At 33.9% G+C, this 27,064-nt stretch overlaps 2 protein-coding genes across 2 annotated transcripts; both read left to right on the top strand.

The window, feature by feature from the left end:
• Window positions 1-8,606: 8,606 nt before the first annotated feature.
• LOC126885477 (uncharacterized) lies at window positions 8,607-9,389 on the top strand (the record flags this gene model as incomplete). The annotated part of the gene is made up of 1 exon (XM_050652051.1): window positions 8,607-9,389. A coding segment is annotated over one exon (783 nt), but the record flags the coding sequence as incomplete, so codon positions are not given.
• A 12,376-nt stretch (window positions 9,390-21,765) lies between these two features.
• LOC126885476 (uncharacterized) lies at window positions 21,766-25,068 on the top strand. Its single transcript, XM_050652050.1, has one exon. The coding sequence runs from the start codon at window positions 21,766-21,768 to the stop codon at window positions 25,066-25,068; it is 3,303 nt and encodes a 1,100-aa protein (XP_050508007.1).
• Window positions 25,069-27,064: the final 1,996 nt, after the last annotated feature.

Below are 27,064 nucleotides of genomic sequence, written 5' to 3'. Positions count from 1 at the left end.
CTTGGTCTCGAATGTTGTTTTTGAGTGGAATGTGTCTAAGGATATTCAACCTCTCATCCTTACCGATGAGCCCAGAGAGGTTGAAGAGGGCGAAACACATTTCTAAGGACTAGTGTTTGGATTTTTAATTCTATTCAAAAAAAATTTTCCCAACCCAAAATGGTGGATGTGTGAATTATTCGTAAGGGGATTTCTCCACATTCTCTATTTCATTTGATTGATATCGTACGAGTGGTCGTTAAACCAATAACTTCTCATCTTTTATATATATATATATATACATATATATATATATATATATATATATATATATATATATATTCTATAACACTATAAAACAGTGTTGAAATTATCAGGAAATGCGGTCTGTGGCTTAGATTGAAACTACATTTAATTCTGTTGAATTCGATATTTCGATGAGTATTTATTAATTTTTCATCTTCATCAGGAACAAACTACAAAATTAACTAACAGTTAGGTACAAACATAATATTACAATGATATAACTTACGAATTGTTGTAGGTATGTTATATAAAGCAATTTAACTTAAAGCTATGCATGTCGTTTCACGAGAACGTCGAGGGCGGCACTGAATCAGGTATCTTTTCTCACATGTGTTAAGGGCCAAAAGTTTCAATATCGAGCCATCTGTTTAATATTCTGCTATTTTTAGAATTTTAAAACATTGCAGTAAATTTCGCTTAATCTACTTGTGTCTGATTTGTAATTAATTGAACGTTTATTACTGTTTATGTGGTACATCTCGAGGAACAATCTTTTCTTATAATTGCTTTCTGAATCTAGGATCTTGATATCTGACAAATTAAATTGGTGTCCTGTTGTTATGGAATGGTGTGCTGCTGCACAAGTATTTTTGTGTGTTTTGCAATCACTTTTGTGCTGCGTTATTCTTTGTTTCAACCATTGCGATGTTTGTCCTATATATTGCCCATCACATTCGAGACAAGAAAGTTGATAGATGATATGACTCTGATTTAGAAGCGGTGTCTGGTCTTTAAGCTTCGAGAATAAGCTATAGTTGGATATGCTATTGTATTTCGCTATTTTGATTTTCGGAATTCCGTTCAGCAGCTTGATTATATTGTTGGTTAAGCCATTTATGAAGGGCAACTTTTTGTAAATCACGGGATCTGATGGTCTGTTGTCACGTTGCCCGTCGTATAAGTCTGAGTTATATATCAGTTGCTTAAGAATTTTACTTGGATAGCCGTTGTTCAAGAATATGTTATAGAGTATTTTTAAATTCTTTTGTGTGAACAGGTCATTGCTGATGTGTAAAATTCTGTTTTTCATTGCCACAACAGTGTTGTGTTTTTGGCTTTTTGAGTGCTGAGAGAAATAATTTATATATCTTCCAGAGTCAGTTGTTTTCTGATACCAATCCAAAATTATCTTGTTCTCTGTGGTTCTTATCACCTTAGTGTCTAAAAAGGGCACACTTTGTTCTTTCTCCTCCTCAACGGTAAATTGTAGGTGTTTGTTAAATCCATTGAAGAGGTCCAGTGTAGTTTGAATAGAGTCCTCGGGGATCGCACTTATCACATCATCCACATATTTGTATATGAACGGTAACTTGAACGGTAGTCGTGGAATTACTATATCAAATAGATGATCTAAAACTATGGTGGCTAGAATGGGGCTGATAGGAGAGCCCATGGGAGTGCCAAAAATCTGTGAGTAAAAAGTTCCCCCGAAAGAAAAGTAAACATTAGAAAAAATAAAATCGATTAGTTTGAAGAAGTTATTCTTACTTAGTGTGGTGTTGGGTTCAATTAAGTGCCAATTTTGCTCTAAAATTTCAATGATCAAGTTGAGAGGAATATTCGTGAAAAGCGATACCGCATCTAAGGATATAAGTACATAGGTTTGAGGAATTGTAACATTCTTAATTAGTTCTACAAACGTAAATGTATCTTTCACATTATAATTAGTTTGATATTCAAAAGTGGCAGTTAGAATGTTTGCCAAGTATTTCGAGATGTTGTATGTAGTGGAGTTGATTGAGCTGATGATAGGGCGAAGAGGAACATTGCTTTTGTGAATTTTTGGTAGACAGTATAACTTTGGAAACATCGAGTTGTAGATCATTAGTTGTTTTGCAGCATTAGCGTCTATCTTACCTATGGATTTCAGGTTCTTAATAATATTGTTGTATTTGGTTTGTATTTTCACCGTTGGATCAGTGTTTAATTTGGTGTACGTGGAAGAATCCTGTAGCATTATCTCAGTTTTATCCATATATTCTGATTTATCCATGGCAACCGTACACCCACCTTTGTCTGATTGCAAAATGTATAGATCTGGATTTGATTTCAAAAACTTGCGTGTTTTTTCAAACATCCTGTTGAAGTGGTTTGGTTTGTTTGTTGTAGTGTGGTTCACATAATTAGTTATGATATTGGTTGCTCTAGCTCGTACGACATCCTTTGATTCATCTGGAATATCATCCACTATATTTTCTAAGTCTGCAACAAACCTATCTAGTCTGACATCTTTACCAACACAGGGCACACTAAATTTAGGTCCCAATGATAAGAAATTTGCGACTTCTTCCGGTATGGTTATGCTAGAGATATTTTTAAACCATTTGCTGTTGTCTTTAAATACACGGTTGTGTTTTTCGTTATTGCTGTATAGTCGTTCAAATTTGTTGATATTCGTAAGTTTTATTTCCTCAAATTCAGATCTAAATTTTCTTTTCAGACGATTTTCGTATTCACGTATCATATCAGTTGGAAGAATCTCAGAAAGTTCAGATTTGATGTTACATATAAGTCGATTATATCTCGAGATGTTATTGCAAGTAATTTTTATTTCTAATGATAATGTTTTTTTGTTAGTGCTCGACATAAAACTGTTAATCCTATTAGTCATGCTAAAATTGTTACCTGTTGTCAATAAGTAATGTAGATTTTTGGTGCCGTCTTGAACGTGTCGTGGAAACGTGTTTGATGTTCTACACCTCAATAAGAAAATTCTTCTGTTGGTGACACTTGCTAGCTCGATGTTGATGCTTGACCATTGCTTCATTAACTTTGTTGTTGTATAGCCATAGGTGTTTGATATTTGTTGATAGAAACCCATCATTTATACAGAACTGGATTCGAAATCCGATGTATTTATCGACCGTGCAAGTATATTCTATAACACTATAAAACAGTGTTGAAATTATCGGGAAATGCGGTCTGTGGCTTAGATTGAAACTACATTTAATTCTGTTGAATTCGATATTTCGATGAGTATTTATTAATTTTTCATCTTCATCAGGAACAAACTACAAAATTAACTAACAGTTAGGTACAAACATAATATTACAATGATATAACTTACGAATTGTTGTAGGTATGTTATATAAAGCAATTTAACTTAAAGCTATGCATGTCGTTTCACGAGAACGTCGAGGGCGGCACTGAATCAGGTATCTTTTCTCACATGTGTTAAGGGCCAAAAGTTTCAATATCGAGCCATCTGTTTAATATTCTGCTATTTTTAGAATTTTAAAACATTGCAGTAAATTTCGCTTAATCTACTTGTGTCTGATTTGTAATTAATTGAACGTTTATTACTGTTTATGTGGTACATCTCGAGGAACAATCTTTTCTTATAATTGCTTTCTGAATCTAGGATCTTGATATCTGACAAATTAAATTGGTGTCCTGTTGTTATGGAATGGTGTGCTGCTGCACAAGTATTTTTGTGTGTTTTGCAATCACTTTTGTGCTGCGTTATTCTTTGTTTCAACCATTGCGATGTTTGTCCTATATATTGCCCATCACATTCGAGACAAGAAAGTTGATAGATGATATGACTCTGATTTAGAAGCGGTGTCTTGTCTTTAAGCTTCGAGAATAAGCTATAGTTGGATATGCTATTGTATTTCGCTATTTTGATTTTCGGAATTCCGTTCAGCAGCTTGATTATATTGTTGGTTAAGCCATTTATGAAGGGCAACTTTTTGTAAATCACGGGATCTGATGGTCTGTTGTCACGTTGCCCGTCGTATAAGTCTGAGTTATATATCAGTTGCTTAAGAATTTTACTTGGATAGCCGTTGTTCAAGATATATATATATATATATATATATATATATATATATATATATATATATATATATATATATATATATATATATATATATATATATATGTATATATATATATATATATATATATATATATATATATGTGCCCATCCATCCCAAATCAATAGTCACAATGTGTCTTGAGGACATCTCATTGAATAATTTTTATGAAAGATTATATACTTTCAAAAACTGGCCCGGATTGGTGCCAGCTAGTGATTTAGCAGCCTATGGATTTTACTACTTACAAACAGAAGATATTGTGAGATGTTTCCACTGTGGTGTCGAAATTTATAAATGGTTAACAAGTGATAATGTATATGAAGAACATATTAAGTTTAGTCCAAACTGTAGTTTTGCACGAATAAGTGCCGGTGCAAATTGAACCTAAGCGAACACAAGCTGACACCGGCGAGGTGCGTAGAGAGTTCTGCGCATCCTATATCAGTGAATACAGTGCCAGGTCTACACATGCAAACGTTTGTCATCGAAACACAGTTTTCTGGTGTCGTGGGACGCGTGACTCAATTCTTTTGATGTGGTTTTGGTTTCGAGATGGACGTAGAGAAGCTAATAGAACTCGTTCGGAATTATCCCTGTGTATATGATACCAGTAATAAGTACCTACTCGTAGACAAAATAAACGGAGATAACAGATATGCCTTTACAAGAATACATTATTAGAAAAAAAAGGTTACTTAAAACGAATAGGCCCGGATCCCGCGTAACAAAAAAAGTTGATTAATAGCAAGCTGAAAATATGTTAATAGCGTAACGATGTCTAGTCGGACAAACTTTAAAGTATGGGAACACTGGAACAGGGGTAGTTTTAATTGTGGAACAGGTTAAAGATTTGGAACGTCAGACTACAAAAACTTCCCATGTATTTTATCGGACAGAACTTCCAATTGATTTCTTACCCTTTCATTAAACTCTCATGCTAAAATTAGACTGCTATTTATCACCTGTCATAATTCCTGTCATTTGACATGTTCTCTTGTCGGATTTATTAAAATGCCCAGTTGGTGATAAATACCAGTCTGATTTTTGCATGAGAGTTTAATGAAAGGGTAACAAATCAACTGGAAGTTCTGTCCGACAAAATACATGGGACGTTTTCGTAGTATGACGTTCCAAATTTTTAACCTATTACACAATTAAAACTTCCCCTGTTTCAGTTTCAGTGTTCCCGTACATCAAAGTTTGTCTGACGAGACACCGTTAAGCTATTAACAAATTTTCAGCTTGCTATTAATCAACTTTTTGTTGGTACGCGGGATCCAGGCCTAGAAATACAATGTCACAAATGATGGCGTAATCCCTTTTCTATAGGTATAAAAATTTTGTAAATATCATTCATTTCTTAAATCTACACAACATTATCATTAAAAATGATTCAGTATTAAAAACCGTTATGCATATCTGTGAATATCGCATTACCCTTAAATAAAATGTGTCATCATACCGGGCTTGTTCATGCTTAAAAACAAAATATGTAGACGAGATATAAATATATGTAATAGGTAAGCAGTTTTTGCAACGACAATCCAATCACAATCAGTGTTGTTTATAATAATAGTATCGGCATCGGCTGATAAAATAATTAGTTTTTAGCAAAGTTGGCACCTTTGTGGACACTGAGGTACATAAAAGCAAATTTGTTAATTGTTGAGAAAACGTAGGCATTTAAAGTTTTAAAAGGTACTTAAAGCCAAAAATGAGACGCAAATTACAAGAGGAAGTAGAAATCTATTGTCCACAGTCCTAGTTATTAGGATTTTAGGATTAGAATTATTCTTAAACAACACCTCAAATCCGCGTGCCTGAAAGGGAAGGAAATTAGCAAATATCTCATTGTATTGTTTCTCAAAATATTAGAAAATAACTATTTCATTGTTCCCCGAAAAATTCCATATATTTTACCATTGCATACTAATGTTGTGTCACGCACAACTGACAATCTGACATTCTTTGATATACACAGGTACACTTGATCTAGCGAAATGGAGAATAGTTATAATTCTTTGTGTTTTTTTGTTCCTTTAGACAAAAACGAATATTAGGAATATCGTAGTGTTGATTAAATAAATTTTTGTGAAAAATTTGCAATTACGTCAGTGTTTCTCCAAAGGTGCGAGTTATTACAGTAAACTGGTTTTGACTATAGAAAAATGCAAATATGTAATGCGTTGTTGGTGTGGTAGTAATTTATTACACAGTTAAAATCATAATTAAAGATATTACTAATATTTTAAACACATTGAAGGTATAAAATTAATAATTTGTAAGTGAAACGTATACCCGTACCTACCAGGTATCTAAGAGGCTCATTAATATTCAGCTCAGCGGGGTGATACTGTTAGAGGTGTGAAATTGCATAAACAAGGGATCATTTCATAAAAGACATAGATCTATTGTTTATGGAATTCCACACCTCTAACAATAGCACCCCGCTGAAATGAATATTAATGGTTCGCTTAGATAGTTGCTACTACTTTACAAAATAGATATAAATAAATGAAATTATTTTAGTAATATTCAAAATTGTCCTCTCTCAACCGCTCTACGTTGCCAATCAACTGACCCATTAGCAGAATTGAAACAATCGGTAAACGTCTGTCTGATGGAAAATGCTTCGTTACAACATCTGCTCCGGTTCCTTGGTAAGGAAGCAAGTTGATTGTTGTCAAGTGTCGCTACAGTGATTTCACTGTCTTCCCCCTGCAAATTAGCACTGGAAATAGTCTGAGTTCTCAAATAATTATGAAGCACAATGGTAGCTAGCACTACTTTATCAATGGTTTCCAATTTACACTCAAACGGTCTCTTGTACACACGAAATCTAGCCGCCAGTATACCAAACGCACATTCTACGGTTTGTCGCCCTCGAGATAGTCTATAATTAAAAACTTTATTTTCATAATTATTGGTGACTCTGACTTTAGGATATGGCCGCATCAAATGAGGCATTAACGGAAACGCTTCGTCACCAATAAATACGTAAGGCGTTAGGGTGTCTTGTTCTGGTAAACTTTTTGGTTCAGGTAAATCCATTGACCCACTGGACAGCAACTTTCCTAACGGAGAGTTGGCAAAAATGTTTCCATCACTAAATCTTCCCATGGAACCGACGTCGACAGTTGTAAACCGGTAATTAGCGTCAACAGTTGCCAAGAGAACTACTGAAAAATTTTTTTTGTAGTTAAAAAATGAAGACCCACTTTTAAGTGGCTTCCGAATGGAAATATGCTTCCCATCAATAGCTCCAAGGCAGTTATAAAACTGCCACTTCCTTTCATAATCTCCTGCAATGCTCTTCCATATTTCCTTCGTTGGCTGAGGCATGTAAATTGGTTGCAAACGTCTCCAAATGGCTTCACACACTTGTTGTACAATATTTGATACAGTTCTCTCCCCCATCCTATAGCTTAATGCTATAGTTTTAAATGTGTCACCCATGGACAAATATCTGTAAGAAAAAAAAATTTCGTAATTTAGTACTTGTACTAGTTTCACTACTTTTGAAACTAAACGTCCGTAATATAAATACATATTACAGAGTAGTTAATATTTGAAACTCCCCTCGTAACATACAGTATGGTGCAAATGTTTGGAAAAAATTCGTTATTTCGTAAACCGGCAACTAAAACAGGATTTTTATTTTTAAAATATGATATTTTGGCATATATATCATATGAGTGACGTCATCTATATGGGCGTGATGACGTAGTCGATGATTTTTTTACTAAGACTAGGGGTCTTGTGATAGCTCATTTGAAAGGTTATTCGATTCTATATTCAGTAATATAAATAAAAACATGATTATTTTTAATTAAATTAATTGACAAACAAAAAAGAAAAATGTTAGTAACTTGTTTAATTCTAAATACACTGTACTATTGACAGAAAACAGGAAAAAATGTTTATGTAACAAATAAGCATTGTCTTTTGCTTTAGTTCAATGTTCAAACCAGCTCCCGCCAACCACCTGCTTCTTGGAAGTTTGAAAATATAATTTAAGGCAAAAGCAATGCTTATTTGTCAAATAAACATTTTTTTTATGTTTTCTGACAGCAGTAAAACGTATTTTGAATTGAATAAATTACATATATTCTTCTTTTTTGTAAATTAATTTAATTTTAAAACATTTTTGGATACAATGTACAAATAATTATGTTAATACTTATATTACTGAATACAGAATTGAATAACCTTTCAAATGAGAGATTACGCGACCCCTAGTCTCATTTAAAAAATCATCGATTACGTCATCACGCCCATATTGATGACGTCACTCGTATCATATATGCCAAATGATCATATTTTAAACATAAAAATCGACCTGTTTCGGGATTTTTCCTCGAGTCGTCAGCTTATGAGATAACGAATTTATTCCAAACATTTGCACCATACTGTATATAGCACATAAAAATCAAGTGATTTTTTATTGATACATATCAATTTTTTAATTTGGTTTCTTCTCTAATATTGTGTTTTATTTTGTTTCCGGCTAACTCGGTCAAAGATCAATGGCGGAAACTACGTGATTCCTATCGCGAAGCTCTACGAAGGCAACAAACCAAAAGCGGCCAAAAGAGTGTACAAGTTAGGCTGTGGATCTACCAGAAGCAAATGGAATTTTTGAAACCGTATATGAAAAACAGAGCCACTGTAGGGTGGCCTGAAGTTCAACAATCTGAAGAAATACAATCTGAGCAGACTGAAGCACAATCTGAGCAGACTGAAACACAATCTGAGCAGACTGAAACACAATCTGAGCAGACTGCTGACATTACAGTACCTAATGATGAAGGGCCAAATGAGGCTGAGGAAATTGAATGTGTTCAGCCCCAAAAGAAAAGAAAAACTGCAGTCAGCCGCATTGATCCCATCAAACGATACATCAACAATAGCGAGCAAAGAGCCAAAAGAAGGGACGAAGAGCGAAGCCTGCTACTTCAACTAAGCCAAGGAGAAAGACAATCACAGCAAAATGACCCCTTGTATCACTTCTTCATGTCGATGTACAAAATAACGAAAAATCTCCCGAAGATATACCAGAGGCAAATTAGAAGAAATTTGTTTGACGATGTGTCAAAGGCAGAAGAAGATAGCGAAAGTGGGTCGACATGTTCAATAAGAAGTGATAATGCATATTCGTTTTCACCTAACACATCCTACTCATCAACTCCCGAACCATGTTGTGGATCCACGTTAAGACAGGCGCACCCCGAATATTTAAGACAACAGCACCCTGATGATGGTGCAGGCACATCTCAAATGTAAATTGATTTGCGTTGTATAATAAATATTAAAATTAAATTTTATATGCAAATAAGTTAATTTATACTTACCTGAGGCATACGGCCAATTTTTCTTCACTGCCAATAGGTTTTTGAGCATTGCATTCTCTCCCTACTATATCATCCCGGATTATACCATGAACCTCAGAGAACTGGCTTCGATTGAGGCGAAAAGATTCCTTAAAAACGTTGTCGGGAAGTTCCGTAGATAACTTATACTCTCCATGGGTTTCTCTTCTTTTTAAATACATATTTCTCTTCCTTTTTTTCCCTCGTTTTTCATTTTCAATTACATTACACATAATCATAAGGTCTTCATCTTCTGATTCAGATTCCAGTAAATTCAACAACAGATTCTCTATTGAAGTCATTTTAGCAACTGGCCACTAGTGGTGAGTCGGTATATCAGTAATCACATTTTAGTAATGCTGATGTATGAAAATATCAGTGTCACTCACCAGATAAAAATATTTTAAAGTTATTTTATAACATATTTTACTATCAGTAGCGGAGGGTTTATTAAATAATTCTGATATTATTTTAAATATGTATTGTGTGCAAAAATAAAATATTCAGTATAAGATATCTTTTTATGGGCCCTATTATGATCAAATTCGATGTTTTCGAAAGTCATGCCGCTACGAGTACTAGGGAGATGTTAGGTATTTAAAACGTTACAAGTACGTAAATACGGATTTAAAGTTGCTTACTCAATTCAGTACAAGGATCAGATACATCTTCTTCTTCTTCAAGTGCCATCTTCGTTCCGAAGGTTGGCGATCATCAGGGCTATACGTATTTTCGAAACTGCTGACCGAAACAATTCGTTGTTGCTACAGCTATACCATTCCCGTAGATTCCTTAGCCAGGAGTTTCGTCTTCTTCCTATGGACCTTTTTCCTGCTATTTTCCCTTGCATAATTATTCGAAGCAGTTCATATCTTTCGCCTCTTGTACTGTGTCCCAAGTATTGCAGTTTTCGTTTTTTGATCGTAAATATGACTTCCTTTTCTTTATTCATTCTTCTCAAGACCTCGACGTTTGTGACTCTCTCCGTCCATGATATTCTCAAGATTCTGCGATACATTCACAGTTCAAATGCCTCTAATTTTTTGGTATCAATCTTTTTCAGCGACCATGACTCCATTCCGTAGAACAGCATAGAAAGTACGTAACATCTCATCAGGCGAAGTTTCATTTCAAGGCTCAAATCTCTTCCACAGAACACTCTTTTCATTTTAGTGAATATGGATCTGGCTTTTTCTATTATTATTTTGATTTCTGCTGAGCTATCGTTGTCTTCATTTGTAAAAGTGCCTTAATATTTGTATTTACTAACTCGATCGATAATTTCATTGTGTAAATATAAATTTTGGACATTTCGTGTTGATTTCGATATTACCATAAATTTAGTTTTCTTTATGTTCAAAGATAGTCCATATTCTTCGCTGCAGTCTGCTATCTTATTCACCAATGTCTGTAGCTTTTTAAGTGTTTCTGCGATCAGAACGGTGTCGTCGGCAAATCTCAGATTGTTTAATCTAACACCATTTATTTTAATACCTATGGATTGCTCAGAGAGTATTCTATTCATTACGTCTTCGAAATAGAGATTAAACAGGGTTGGTGACAGTATACACCCTTGTCTCACACCTCGCTTTATTTCAATTTGTTCAGTGGTATTATTCTCTACTCTCACTACTGCTTTCTGATTATAGTACATATTTGCTTTGCTATTAGTCGGATATCTCGTTTATCTAAATTCTTTTCTGCCAGGAGTCTGATTAAATGATCATGCCGCACTTTATCAAAGGCCTTGTTATAATCTATGAAACACATCAGATACAGATACATCAGTATTTTGTAATCAGTATCTACCACTGAGACCCGGTATCAAAAGTAACCGTTACACGTCCGCACTGATTTTGCCCGTCCCCCTATTCGTTGCAGAGACAGCCAACGGTTGGGTTTTGTTGTGAACAATATGCGGTGCGCTAGAAAAATAACTACACAGGTCACCCGTCCCGCCGGTGCCAGGTTGTGCTCGCTTAGGTTCAATTTGCGCCGGCACTAACTCATTCCAAATTTCCTACATACCAAAACAATCACAGATCAGCACTAGACATGAAAACTGAAAACATGAGTCATTCCAAATTTCCTGCATACCAGATCAATAAAGATATCAAAAGCGAGATCAATCAGCAGAATGGGAATTTATATCTAAATATACTTCTTAGTGTGCTACACTTTATCTTTTTGTTATTGAGTATATACGTAAGTAAAAAATAATGTAAAATGTAAATAAAAAGTATGTGTTGGAAACTAGTAACTAATCCTATGTAGAACAGAAATAAAAAACGATTGTAAAAAATATATTTTATTACATTGTTTCAATTTACTACATTATTTTTGTTAATCCATGAATTATGTGAACTATTCATTCCCAACCATTTCACAAATACCTTGTTACCTTTTCTTTTTAATACCTTCTCAACTAAGTAGACATCAGGGTACCGGGTTTTCTGTAATTCTTCGCTGTAAAACGCCCCTTGAATTTCTTCTTTGCGCGAATCTTCCAACAAATATGTAACTGGATTTGTCTGCTTGACTTTTCTTATTCTAAAAATCTCATTGGTCCAGTTGGACAAATAACCCTTAGTAAACATATTTCTATATTTCGAAATTCGGACGTAATCACCAACTTTTAATTTACGTTTCCTGGGGTCGATGGTTTTAAGGTAATTATAGGCAGTTATATTCCTGGCATTCTTTTCATTAATTTTGCTAGGAATAGCACCTGTAGTCGAATGTTAAGTATTATTGTATTTTTTTACTGTATCAGGAAGATTATTCACCCATTTGTAAGTACCTTGTAAGCTGAACTGCCTCCACAACATTGATTTTATTGTTCGTATTACTCTTTCAGCAATAGAAGCTTTTAAATTCGAGAAAGTACTGTAGTGATTAATACCACGTGAGTAATAGTACAGCAACAGTTCTAGATATTTCCCCGTGTTAAATCCCATAAGAAATCGCTAAGGTCCATTCTGGTCATTTTTGACGCGTATAGTGGTGGAGGCGCCAAGACTCGTAGGATCGTAGCGTGTGACAGCTTGCAGGAAAGGGGAGGGATAACGAATATGGGGTATGCGCAAAGACATGGCATCGCATATGCTGTTACTTATGTATTCCCTCACCACTTTTGAATCTAAATTTATAGCACCACGCCCGTTTTTATGAATATTTCTAGGCAGCATATTCTCTCATAAATTTAATAAGGTAATGTTTTGCCATACTTCATTATATTTGTATTTGTTAAAGCGTGAGGAGTAAGGAGTAGTTAGTGTGAAATGAGGACATCTGCTTGTCTTAAAAATATCCGATCTAAGCACCAAGGTTTTTTAATATCTGAAAATAACTTAACCATCTGGCAGTCTAGTCGGCATCCGTTTTGAAATACTTCGTGCCAGATGAGGGGAGCAACGACCAACAGTGGTAGTGAACATTCGGTCTAAAAATAGCATTAAATTAATAACATATTTAAGACAAAGGCCTCTTCTTCTTTCCGTCTCTCGCAAAGTATAATATACAGGGCGTAGTCAGAAAGTCAAACCAATTCTTTCCGTCTGTCGAAAAGTATGAAATACAGGGTGTAGTCAGAAAGTCAAACCAATTCTTCTTTCCGTCTGTCGAAAAGTATAATATACAGGGTGTAGTCAGAAAGTCAAACCAACTCTTCTTTCTGTCTATCGCAAAGTATAATATACAGGGTTTAGTCAGAAAGTCAAACCAATTCTTCTTTCCGTCTGTCACAGAGTATAATATACAGGGGTTAGTCAGAAAGTCAAACGAATTCTTCTTTCCGTGTGTCACAGAGTATAATATACAGGGTTTAGTCAGAAAGTCAAACCAATTCAACATATACCATTCTTACGACAAAACCAACAAACACCCACAATATAATCTTCTACGATTGAATATTACTATACATGAATCTCCATCCAATCACACACCTGCTCCTTACAAAGAACATATACCATTCTTGCAGTATGGCAAAACTAACAAACATCCACCGTCTTCTCTGATTCCCTGGATCGCCCTCCAATCATACACCTGTTCCTTTTAAAGAACATATACCTTTCTTACGGCCAAACCAACAAACACCCACCGTCTTCTATGATTGAACACCACTATACAAGAATCTCCATCCAATCACACACCTGCTATTTACAAAGATTGTGAGTTGCATACTTTATTTTATCTACGGCAAGTCGGGTAATAGTATGTAGGTTGTTATTATTATTCTCACGTAAAAATGGGATTATCTGTTTTATTAGAAAAATCGTTTAACAATATAGCATAGCACAAACAAGTGTTTGATATATAGATATGATGTATATGTTGACATAGAAAAGGCATTTAATATAGTGAAAATAAGTTGTATTATTGAAATAGAAAAATACATGTACTGTATTTTACCTATGACCATAAACATATTTAGACTACATAGACTGAAAAAAGGTTAGCAAGGACAGTCAAGCAGTAAGTAATGGTTAAATATAATATGTAAACGTTAATAAAATAATGTTAGTATCTAAGCGATGGAATGTGTGTAAAGCGATTTATAAAAAATGATGTAAGCATGCAATGAATGAAAGGTAGCCAATTCGGTCGAATATAAATTTGTTGAAAAAAAAACAAAAATATATTCTTAACAGCGGTCACCGACGTGAAGGTACGACTACATTGACCGCCATGTTAGTAGGGGTGATGGTTAGTAGGAATGAAATATTTTACATTATATGATAATATATTAAATAACGGCAATACACTTAACTTACTTACTAAGATCAGTCCATTACTTGGTTTAGTAGACATCTTTTTATTGATCTGTTGGACATCTTTTATGTATTCTTATTAATGTTAAAACACCGATACTTTGGTTATTAATTCATTCGTTACTAAGTTCTATAGTATTCAAAATGAATTATTAGGGGTAAATGTGATAACTCTAGGTTATCTAATCTTAAAACTAGGGATTTTCCGACTCCTGTTTTGTGACAGGCTATCGGAGACTTAAAACTAAATCGGGGAAAGAAGACCATTAAGTTATCGATTGTCATAACTTGAAGGCTATATGAGCAACGGCTCCAGAGTTAACTAAAACGGCTCATTAATTTGCCAGGTATGTGGTCCATATCAGATATCTTTTTAGTGGTCATAACTAAACATCTTTTTATATGGGCTAATCTTAATAATTATTTTTCATTTAGAGATAATATATTCAAAACTACGATCTACTAGAATCATCATATGCTATAAAAACGATGAGTGCTAGAAAGGTTGAGGAATGTAGTAAAAAGGGCCTGTTCCAGATGTCAATATGTTCTTCTTAGCCTTCTATCGTCCACGTTTGGACATAGGCCTCTCCCAACTCCTTCCATCGGTCTCTATCCTGAGCAACATATTTCCAATTCGTTCCGGCTACTCTTTTAATATCATCAACCCATCTCATCTGTGGTCTTCCTCTCGGTCGTTTACTTTGGTAAGGTCTCCAATGTTGTATCGTGGCATTCCAACGTTGGTCTTTTTGTCTAACAGTGTGGCCTGCAAAGCTCCATTTAAGTTTGGCAACTTTTGTTGTTATGTCCTCGACTTTTGTTTTTGATCTTACCCAGTCGCTCCTCTTTTTATCTGACAGTCGTATACCTAACATTGCTCTTTCCATAGCTCTTTCTGTTGTAGCTAGTTTATTCATATTTGCCTTGGTTAGGGTCCAGGTTTGACACCCATATGTCATGATAGGAAGGATGCACTGGTTGAACACTTTGGTCCTCAAATATTGATGTATTTTGCGGTTCTTAAGTATCCAACCAAGTTTTCCAAATCCTGCCCATGCTAGTCTTGCTCTCCTATTAATTTCCGCACTTTGGTTCTCTTTGTCAAGTTTCAGGATTTGGCCTAGGTAGATATATTCCTGGACTTTTTCTATCTCACTGCCATTTATAGTTATGCGTCTGGGGTCATCTGTGTTTGTCATTATTTTTGTTTTCTTCATGTTCATTTTTAGACCGACGTATTGGGAGCTGCCTGCGAGTTCCTCTATCATAATTTGCAGTTCCTCGAATGAGCTCGCTATAATCACAATGTCGTCAGCGAATCTGAGGTGATTTAGCTTCTTGCCATTAACGTTAATGCCATAGGTTGACCAATTTGTCGTTTTGAAGACGTCTTCTAGTGCTAGGTTGAAAAGCTTTGGCGATATTACGTCTCCTTGTCTCACGCCTCTCTTAATAGGGATGGGATTTGTATTTTCGTCTAGTTGTACTATCATAGTTGCATTTTCATATATATTATGTATTAGTTGTCTATATCTCGAATCTATTCTACAATTATTAATAGCTTGTTCTATGGCCCACATCTCGATACTATCAAACGCCTTTTCATAGTCTACGAAGGCAAGAAATACGGGTAGTTGGTATTCATTTGCCTTCTCTATCAATGTTCTCATTGTCAGCAGATGGTCTGATGTACTATATCCTTTGCGGAAGCCAGCCTGTTCCACTGGTTGGTAATTGTCCATTTTGTAGGTCAACCGGTTGTTAATAATTCTCATGAATAGTTTGTATACTTGACTGAGCAACGATATCGGTCTGTAATTCTGTAGGTCACATTTGTCCCCTTTTTTGTGTAAAAGTATTACTAGACTTTCGTTCCAGTCTTTAGGGATCTTGCTATTATGGAGACATTTATTAAATAGCTCTGTTAGTATAGGGATTGTTACTAGTAGTGTGTATTTGTATGTCCAAACATGAGGAATATTAATTAGGTGAACATCCGCTGGCTAGGGTGAATATTAATTAGGTAATAGGGTGAATACTAATTAGGTAACGCCAACAATATATATATATATATGATTAGCAAAGGAATTCACATTAACAAAAATCAGTGACCATAACGCTCTTCATCTTCTCCTGTACGCAAAGTAATGTGTGTCTTATATTCTTGACTTTGTACATATCTCAAGATCTGACAGTAACAGTCTAATGCCTCTTCTTTATTAACCATGATTTTTGTAACATGCAAAAAGCAGCGGAATGTTATAATTGTTGCTTGTGAATGAACGCTATGGAATGGGGTGAATAAATTAAGAAATATTTCCCTCTTAATCGACGTAGTTACACATGTAGACATATAGTGAGAATCGAAGACAAAGGGGAATAAAATAAAACCTCATGCATGCGAACAGTAATAATTAAAAAATACGTGTGTTTCACTACATTGTATTTTATAATTGCATAAATTAAAAGTACCCAACCATGATTTAAGATTTAGTTGGATATCACATGCATTTGTAAAGATTGGTACTTTAAAACACACTAGGTGGGGGTGCTGCATACATTTCATTGGCTGGTCACCTGCTCATGATCAAAGCAGGGATTTTAAAATTCCATACCCATTCCATTAAGCTATAAAACCGTAGGTACTATCCAAGTAGTTTTACTAATATCATCTTCTTGTTTTCACGTACCTAAGTTTTCGATCGTAAAAGGTCACCAAAATCATTTAAAAATGTCACCTGATGTGGACTAGTGGACATAGAAAACAGCTTAAACCGTAGTTGTGGAGTGTTCGTCGTCGGCTTGGATACGAAAATGAAAAAAAAAATAAGTGAAAAAGAATATGTGTACGGGGTGCCTAACAAGTGGATGTAAACATCAAAACGCGACAACAAAAATTCGTCGTCGGCTTGGATACGAAAATGAAAAAAAAAATAAGTGAAAAAGAATATGTGTACGGGGTGCCTAACAAGTGGATGTAAACATCAAAACGCGACAACAAAAATTCGTCGTCGGCTTGGATACGAAAATGAAAAAAAAATAAGTGAAAAATAATATGTGTACGGGGTGCCTAACAAGTGGATGTAAACATCAAAACGCGACAACAAAAATTCGTCGTCGGCTTGGATACGAAAATGAAAAAAAAAATAAGTGAAAAAGAATATGTGTACGGGGTGCCTAACAAGTGGATGTAAACATCAAAACGCGACAACAAAAATTCGTCGTCGGCTTGGATACGAAAATGAAAAAAAAAATAAGTGAAAAAGAATATGTGTACGGGGTGCCTAACAAGTGGATGTAAACATCAAAACGTGACAACAAAATGTGCCGTCGGCTTGGATTATGAAAAGTGATAAAAAATCTTAAAACATGACAAGTGAACAAAAAATAGTACGGGGTGCCTAACAAGTGGATGTAAACATCAAAACGCGACAACAAAAATTCGTCGTCGGCTTGGATACGAAAATGAAAAAAAAAAATAAGTGAAAAAGAATATGTGTACGGGGTGCCTAACAAGTGGATGTAAACATCAAAACGCGACAACAAAAATTCGTCGTCGGCTTGGATACGAAAATGAAAAAAAAAATAAGTGAAAAATAATATGTGTACGGGGTGCCTAACAAGTGGATGTAAACATCAAAACGCGACAACAAAAATTCGTCGTCGGCTTGGATACGAAAATGAAAAAAAAAATAAGTGAAAAAGAATATGTGTACGGGGTGCCTAACAAGTGGATGTAAACATCAAAACGCGACAACAAAAATTCGTCGTCGGCTTGGATACGAAAATGAAAAAAAAAATAAGTGAAAAAGAATATGTGTACGGGGTGCCTAACAAGTGGATGTAAACATCAAAACGCGACAACAAAAATTCGTCGTCGGCTTGGATACGAAAATGAAAAAAAAAATAAGTGAAAAAGAATATGTGTACGGGGTGCCTAACAAGTGGATGTAAACATCAAAACGTGACAACAAAATGTGCCGTCGGCTTGGATTATGAAAAGTGATAAAAAATCTTAAAACATGACAAGTGAACAAAAAATAGTACGGGGTGCCTAACAAGTGGATGTAAACATCAAAACGCGACAACAAAAATTCGTCGTCGGCTTGGATACGAAAATGAAAAAAAAAATAAGTGAAAAAGAATATGTGTACGGGGTGCCTAACAAGTGGATGTAAACATCAAAACGTGACAACAAAATGTGCCGTCGGCTTGGATTATGAAAAGTGATAAAAAATCTTAAAACATGACAAGTGAACAAAAAATAGTACGGGGTGCCTAACAAGTGGATGTAAACATCAAAACGCGACAACAAAAATTCGTCGTCGGCTTGGATACGAAAATGAAAAAAAAATATGTGTACGGGGTGCATAAAAAGCATTTGTATTGTTTGTATTGTCTAACTTTCATTTTGTAATATGCGAAAACAACAAGGTAATCTTAATAAAATAAAAAGTTTAAATAATATTTCAGTTCTTTTCTTAACCCACACCTGACTTTTCTTTGTTGGAACTATCTAAATTAATAACATTGTGTTATTGGTTTAAATAGGTAAACACATATATTATTCTAAAATGAAAATTTTTTTTTCGGGATATATGTCCGAAAACTATATGGTAATCTTAATAAAATAAAAAGTGTAGATAATATTTCAGTTATTTCAGTTTTTTAACTATTTGAAGTAATAAAATTTTATTATTAATTTAAATATTTAAACAAACATATATTCTAAAATATAAATTTTACTTGCATTTCGGAAAATTAACTCACACCTGACTTTCAAAAAAAAAATTTCCCGAAAGGAAATAATTTTTCAGGTATTTTTTAACCCAAAAATGAGTAGACCAAAAATTTCTTTAAAGCAAAGAGTGACTTTTTGCAAAATAATAACCTCTTTATAAAATAATAATCATATACCTCTGAATAAATATTCACGACCACAATTAAACGTAAAAGTGTAGCTACCATATACCGATCGGCTTTTACTCACCACAGCTGTAAATTTTTGCATTATGCGGAGAAGATACATTCGCCCCGCTAACGTAAAAACCCAGCATAGTTGAGCGAAAACCGATTCTCGATAGTGAATGAAAACGCCATGAGCGTACTTAATAAAATTTTTAGTCAAAGTATCTTATGATTTAAATATTAATTTTCCAAGTCATTTATGAAAATTAAGAAAAGATTTTTTGTCTTAAAGTTTTAAAAAGAAATATCTTTCTAAAACTAATATTATTTTTATTATTTGACTATTGGAAACAGGGCTACCTTACAGGGAATTTTATCATAAAACAATATAATATTGTTGTATATCAATGAAAAGGGGAAAAAATGAACAATTCAAAAATATATATAGCTCATTTTTAAATTCAATACAAAGGGGTAGTTTTTTTACTAACACATGAATAAAATTAATTTTCCAAGTCATTTATGAAAATTAAGAAAAGATTTTTTGTCTTAAAGTTTTAAAAAGAAATATCTTTCTAAAACTAATATTATTTTTATTATTTGACTATTGGAAACAGGGCTACCTTACAGGGAATTTTATCATAAAACAATATAATATTGTTATATATCAATGAAAAGGGAAAAAAATGAACAATTCAAAAATATATATAGCTCATTTTTAATTTCAATACAAAGGGGTAGTTTTTTTACTAACACATGAATAAAATTAATTTTCCAAGTCATTTATGAAAATTAAGAAAAGATTTTTTGTCTTAAAGTTTTAAAAAGAAATATCTTTCTAAAACTAATATTATTTTTATTATTTGACTATTGGAAACAGGGCTACCTTACAGTGAATTTTATCATAAAACATAACCCAAAAAAAGTTGCAAAACCAAAAATTTTTTAAAGCAAAGAGTGACTTTTACAAAATAATAACCTCTGATAAAATAATAATCATATATCATATTAAACGTAAAAGTGTATCTACCATATACCGATCGGCTTTTACTCACCATAGTTGTAAATTGTTTGCTAGATGCGGGAAGGAACGTTTGTCTCCGCTAAAGTAAAAAACACAGCATGGTTGAACGAAAGCCGATTCGCGATGGTGTATATAAATGCCATGAACGTACTCCATAAAATTTTTAGCTAAAGTATTTATTGATTTAAATATTAATTTTCCACGTTAGTTATGAAAATTAAGAAAAGATTTTTTAATTATTGTTTTAAAAAGAAATATCTTTCTAAAACTAATATTATTTTTATTATTTTACTATTGGAAACAGGGCTACCTTACAGTGAATTTTAGCATAAAACAATATAATATTGTTATATATCAATGAAAAGGGAAAAAAATGAACAATTCAAAAATATATATAGCTCATTTTTTAAATTAGATACAAAGGGGGGTAGTTTTTTTACTAACACATGAATAAAATTAATTTTCCAAGTCATTTATGAAAAGATTTCTTAAAATCTTGGTTTATTATAAAAATTATTTCTAAATTGATCATTAAAAAGCATATGCTATATATATTGAAAAGGAGGGGTAAAATAAAAACCTATTTATTATTGTAGATTTTTATTATTGCAAACAATACAATATGTAGTTAAACAATAAATGAACAAATTATTATTACAACACGCACAAATATGTGCACTAATGTCACTCAAATTCCCAGTTGAATGTTCAGTAACATGGACAGAAGGAACGTATGGTGGTATTCCACGAAGAGTCTCAAAAAAGCACGATGGGCACAAAGTGTGATTGTCTACAGCATAATAACATTGGGTCATACATACTGTCTGTCTGCATTCGTAAGACAAAAATCGCCTGTTGTTGACATCATTCATTTGTAATATTTTGGTATCGACTTCTTGAGAATCCATATCTAGGATTTCACAGTCTTCGAGGTCTGATACAGTTTCGGTAGATAGCGAAAAAACAAAACTGTCGTTAGTGTCACTATCACTTGCTTCACCCATGGGAATTTCGAGGTTTTCATCGTTACTCGGTGCTATGATATCTAAGGGATTTACTAACACGTCGTCCATTGGAATTTCAAGGTTTTGTTGCTGTTACTACAAAAATTATAACTAAATAAATGCAAACAAAAATTAATTTATATTTATCAAGTAGTATAGATAGAGGGGGTCTGGCATAGTATTTTCAAGTAGAAGGGATAGAGGGGGTCTGACATGTATCAGTGGATGGGGTTATAACCATCTGCTTTTCACATCTAAAAATAGTTCAAACATCAACAATCAGAGCGCCCGTAGTTCACGCATCAACAAGCAGGGTATCCGGTTTGTCTGGAGAATATCCGGTATAATAATGAACTTGGGCTCTAAAAGTAACATGGTGTGAGGGCAGTGGTCTTCAAGCATCAACAATCAGGGCACCCGTAGTTCACGCATCAACAAACAGAGTATCCGGTTTGTCTGGAGAATATCCGGTATAATAATGAAGAGGAGGGGCTCTAAAAGTAACATGGTGTGAGGGCAGTGGTCTTGTAACATCCTATTTAAGGCAAATTAGTGGAGCTCCTCAGTAGTTTATCGCGAATCATGAATACGTGCAGCAGGTGTGACAAATCGTATTCGCGTTCGGATAACCTATCGCGACATATAAAAAAATGCAAATACGGAAATGTGGATAGTGATAAGAATGGGGATTATTATATTCCCAAAAAAAGATTAAGACCACTTGGAGTGGAAGTGATAGATTCAACTGTTTCGAAATTATCACACGCGTTTAAAAACAGAATCGCATCTTATCGTTTTAGTGGTGATAAAAAACTGGATTATCATGGATTTTTAAACGATGTCAAACCCAAAGTTTTGAACATTTTGAGTGAATATTTACATCAGCACAATAGCATAAAGGTAAATTTTGAAATATTTGGTATTTATCTAAAACCTGACACTAACCTATCAGATATCAAGTCCATGAACACATGTAATAAAATTATAACTATCAGCACTGAACTGGATGAAGTATTTGATGATTTTAAGGAAGAACTGATGACACAAGCATCAGAATTTCAAGAGAAAGATTCAAATTGGGTATTGCAGGAAATAATGTTTTTAGATGTTAACATAAACAAATTTAGTAGTATTTCCGCATCAACATATATTCGTCTCCCAATACCTATAGTACGAAAACACGCTATTTTAAATATCGAAAACAAAGATAATAAGTGTTTTGCATGGAGTATTATTGCAGCTATTTTTCCTGCTAGTGGCAACCCAACCAAACCAGAATCATATCCACCATACGATACTTTGTTGAATTTTGAAGGAATTGAGTTTCCGATGAAACTAAAAGACATTAAAAAGTTTGAGACCCTTAATAATATTTCAGTAAATGTTTATGGGCTAGAATCAAATTTCGTAAATAATAAAAGGCAATATGAAATAGTTGGACCATTGCATTTTACAAGTAATCGCCATCTCACTCACGTAAACCTTTTGCTTATAACAAATGATAAACAAAGTCATTATTGTCTGATTCTAGACATGTCGAGACTTGTAAAAAGTCAAAAAACAAAAAATTGTCGCAAAGAATACTTATGTGATGGATGTCTACAATTCTTTGACAGTGAAGAAAAGCTCCATAATCACCAAAATAATGACTGTTCTCATATTTACACAGAACTTCCCACAACGAAACATAAAATTAATAAGTTTGGTGAAATGGTGCCAGAAAATATACTAAAATTTATAAATATCCAAAGAATGTTACCTGTGCCATTTGTGATCTATGCTGATTTTGAAAGTTTGCTAAAACCCATAGACCATGCTGAACCTTTCAATGGAAATTCATATTCCGTTAAAACTGCTGAACACCAAGCATATTCGTTTGCATTTTACCTTAAATGCAACTATGATGATTCACTTTCTAAACTAATAAAATATGAAGGACAGGATGCTCCCAAAGTGTTTATACAGAAATTGGATGATTTAGTGCATGAACTATATAACAATCACCTTAAACATATTAAACCAATGTCGCCGTTAACTAAAGAAGAAATTGAAAAACATGAGACTGCTACCGAGTGTTACTTGTGTGGAAAGCCATTTAATCCTTTCAATCGTAAGGTGAAAGATCATCACCATCTCAATTCATTATATCTTGGACCAAGCCATAACTCCTGTAATCTAAATAACAAACTCTCAAATACAATACCCGTGTTCTTTCACAACATGAGTAATTATGATTGTCATCTTTTTATTAAAGAGCTTTCAACAACTGGTGAAAAAGTTTCAGTAATTGCACAGACGAAAGAAAAATATATCACAATTTCTAAAAAAATACTAGTAGAAAAGTCGAAAAATGGCCTAGATAAATACATAACTCTGAAATTTGTTGATTCATACAGATTTTTGGCAAAATCTTTGGATATTCTGAGCACAACCTTAAATTCGGAGCAGTGTACAGAAATTAGAAAGTATTTTCCAAATACTAAACACTTTGAACTTGTGAGACACAAGGGTGTCTTTCCTTATTCATATATGGATGGATTTGATAGACTTAAAGAAAAAACACTACCACCTAAAGAAAATTTCTACAATAATTTAACCAACAAACACATTTCTGATGAAGATTATGCAAGAGCAATTGATGTATGGAACACATTTGATTGTAAATCTATGAGTGACTATGCTATGGTGTACTTAGTATCAGATGTCTTATTATTGGCTGATGTGTTTGAAAATTTTAGAAAAATATGTCACAAAGAATACAATTTGGATCCTTGTCACTACATAACTGCTCCTGCATTAAGTTGGGATGCTATGTTAAGATATACCGAAATTGAACTGGAGCTTCTTACAGATGTGGACATGGTACACTTTTTAAAGAAAGGAGTAAGAGGAGGTGTGGCACAATGTAGCAAACGAGAAACCGTGGCAAATAATCAATATGTACCTAACTATGATCCACAACAACCCAAGTCTTACATCATGTATCTAGACGCCACAAATTTATATGGTGCAGCCATGTGTCAATATCTTCCATATGGAAATTTTAAATGGGTAACCGATGTAGAAAACTTCAACTGTTTTTCGGTGGAGGATGATGAGGATAAAGGGTATGTGTTGGAAGTGGATTTGGAATATCCAGCTCATTTACATTCTTTACATAATGATTTACCATTCTGTCCCGAGAGCATGGTACCTCCAGGAAGCAAATGTCCTAAACTTATTCCAAATTTCAACAATAAAACTAAATACATTATCCATTATCGCAATCTTAAGCAGTGTCTTAGGTATGGTCTGGTACTAAAAAGGATTCATCGTATACTAGAGTTTTCGCAATCACCATGGTTAAAAAAATATATTGACCTAAACACATCACTCAGAAACAAGGCCAAAAACGAGTTTGAACGGGATCTTTTTAAGCTTCTGGTTAATGCAATATTCGGTAAAACTCTAGAGAACGTTGAAAAAAGAAGAGATATCCGCCTGTGCACCCGCTGGGAAACAAAAACAAGGTCATTGGGAGCCAGGGTACTTATCTCCAAACCAGAATTCAAGTCTTGTTCCGTGTTTAATGAGAATTTGGTGGCGATCCATTTGGGTAAAACCAAAATAGTTTATGACAAGCCTCTCTATGTTGGTTTCACAATTTTAGATTTATCAAAAACAGTGATATATGATTTTTATTATGGATACATCAAAAAGAAATATGGGGAAGCTGCAAACTTGTTATACACAGACACAGACTCCCTGATTATGGAGATATATACCCCCAATTTCTATGAGGATATGAAAAGAAATTTAGAACATTTCGATACCTCCAACTATCCAACTGATAAATATTCACAGGATAGCGAAAACACAATCAATACTAGGAAAAATGAAAGATGAATTTGCATCTGTACCCATTAAATGTTTCTATGGTACAGGTGCTAAAGCTTATTGCATAGAAGCAAATAAAATAATAAAAAAAGCAAAAGGCATTTCAAAACACGTAACCAAAACACAGTTGCAAAAGAGTGATTATGTACTATTAGTGAAAAAAGGTGGTGTAATTTTTAGAAAAATGTATGTATTTGTGTCTAATTTACATACCATATATACTGAACTTAGGAATAAAGTGGCATTATCTTCTAAGGATGACAAACGCTGTGTAATAAACGGTGACGTAAAAACTCTTGCTTGGGGTCATTTTTTAATTAGTCCACATAATGGTACTATAGATGATCTGATTAGGTTTGGGAATGAGCTGCTACACACCCCGGAATTGGTCGATTTAGAAAAGATTCCTCTTGAAGAATTGTTTCAAGTCGATTCTTTTCAATATGATTCATACTTGTAAAATTTGTAAATTGTATATTTTTATGTATTAATAAAACACATGTATATCAACATATTTTTTTATTTAAAACCTTACACAATTCTATTAATACCATAATTATTGAAAAAGTCGAACATAGAGCTATATAATAAAATATTGGAGATATGACTGTATCCTTTCTAGGTCTTTCATTATAAAGTTCTAGCCATTTGGAGTCACTGCTTCTACCACTCATATGTCGAAAACGCAATTTATATTTAGTGCTATTTAATGGTATTTCAGCTTGTAAAGTTGGTAAAAAATTGTTTCCCGGATATGATTTCATTCTTGACCATGTCTCAGGCCATGTTTCATTTAGAGTACCATTACTGTCAAAGCACACAAAAACTTCTCTAACATTGATGGGTTGCTGAATTAAAAGCAGATTTCGCAGAATTGCTTGTAAAACAATAAAGTCTAATGATACCATCTTAATAATCTCTACCAAGATTTTAGCATCTATTTATAGTAAATCTAACTTTGGGCGTGGGGAGTCACATGTATATGGTGGAGATTCCATTAGCCCATCACGATAACCTACGCTTCGATGGGATAACCCCATAGGTCTAGTCTCACTACAAAATCCACAAAATTCAAACACCAATTTCCACCCTTTAAATATTAAGCTTATTGGAATAAGTTTAGTTCCACACATTTTACGACAAATAAGACAAAGCTTTTGTCGTACACAATAAAAGGGGAGTCTTGTTTCCCACTCGTCACCACTATAGTTAAATAGATCGTCAAAATTATCCGCATATTTGTGTGACATAATTGAACACAACGCGTGGTTTCACGTGGCTTACAACGATCTGGTTTATGATGTAGCTTAACAAGTTTCAAAGGGAATGAGTCACGCAAGCTGATCACGTCTCGCGTATCTGGTAAAGTCTAGGAGTGGGGGATAGTGACCCACACATCTGCAACTGGTGTCAATGAGAGAAGGGAGGATATAAGAGTACAGAAACATCGATAATGTAAACAGTATGTGCTCAAGAAGGCTTCGTGAACGTGTTGAACAATTTAGTAAAGGTATTAACAGAATAAAACGTGATATTTTAGTTTATGAAAAAACAAGAAATATTAAACAGTTAGAGAAGAGTATTAACCAGTTAATAAGAAAATATAAAGATAAGGAATATATGTTTAAAAACTTTTCACGACTTAGTATAAGTGATGCGTTTGCGTAGTGGAAGAGTTTATCCTCCTGAAGAAGAAAATAGACTATTTTTTGTTTCTGCAATCGAGGAGCAAAAGTGGATAGATTTGGTGTTTAAAAACATTAATCGTTTTAACAATAATGGAATGTTGCCAGAAAAGAATTGTGATGAATCAACACCCGCAAAAACCTTTATACCTGTTTACAGAAGCAGAACTACAAAACTTTACCATACCATACATTAGAAAATCTGTAGATCCATATGAACTACTTCAGTCTTGGCATCTCCTACCCCAGAAATTTGTGCAAGATTTTGAAATTCGAACTCGACTTCCGTGTTTTGTTCATTTCAATCGTCCCGAATGGAG

Source organism: Diabrotica virgifera, chromosome 5, assembly GCF_917563875.1.
Source record: "Diabrotica virgifera virgifera chromosome 5, PGI_DIABVI_V3a".
NCBI lineage: Eukaryota > Metazoa > Arthropoda > Insecta > Coleoptera > Chrysomelidae > Diabrotica > Diabrotica virgifera.
This window is presented reverse-complemented; position numbering and strand designations above follow the sequence as displayed.

Excerpts from the sequence above, each read along its gene's own strand:
- LOC126885476 (XM_050652050.1), top strand. The coding sequence starts at position 21,766 with ATGAATACGTGCAGCAGGTGTGACAAATCGTATTCGCGTTCGGATAAC.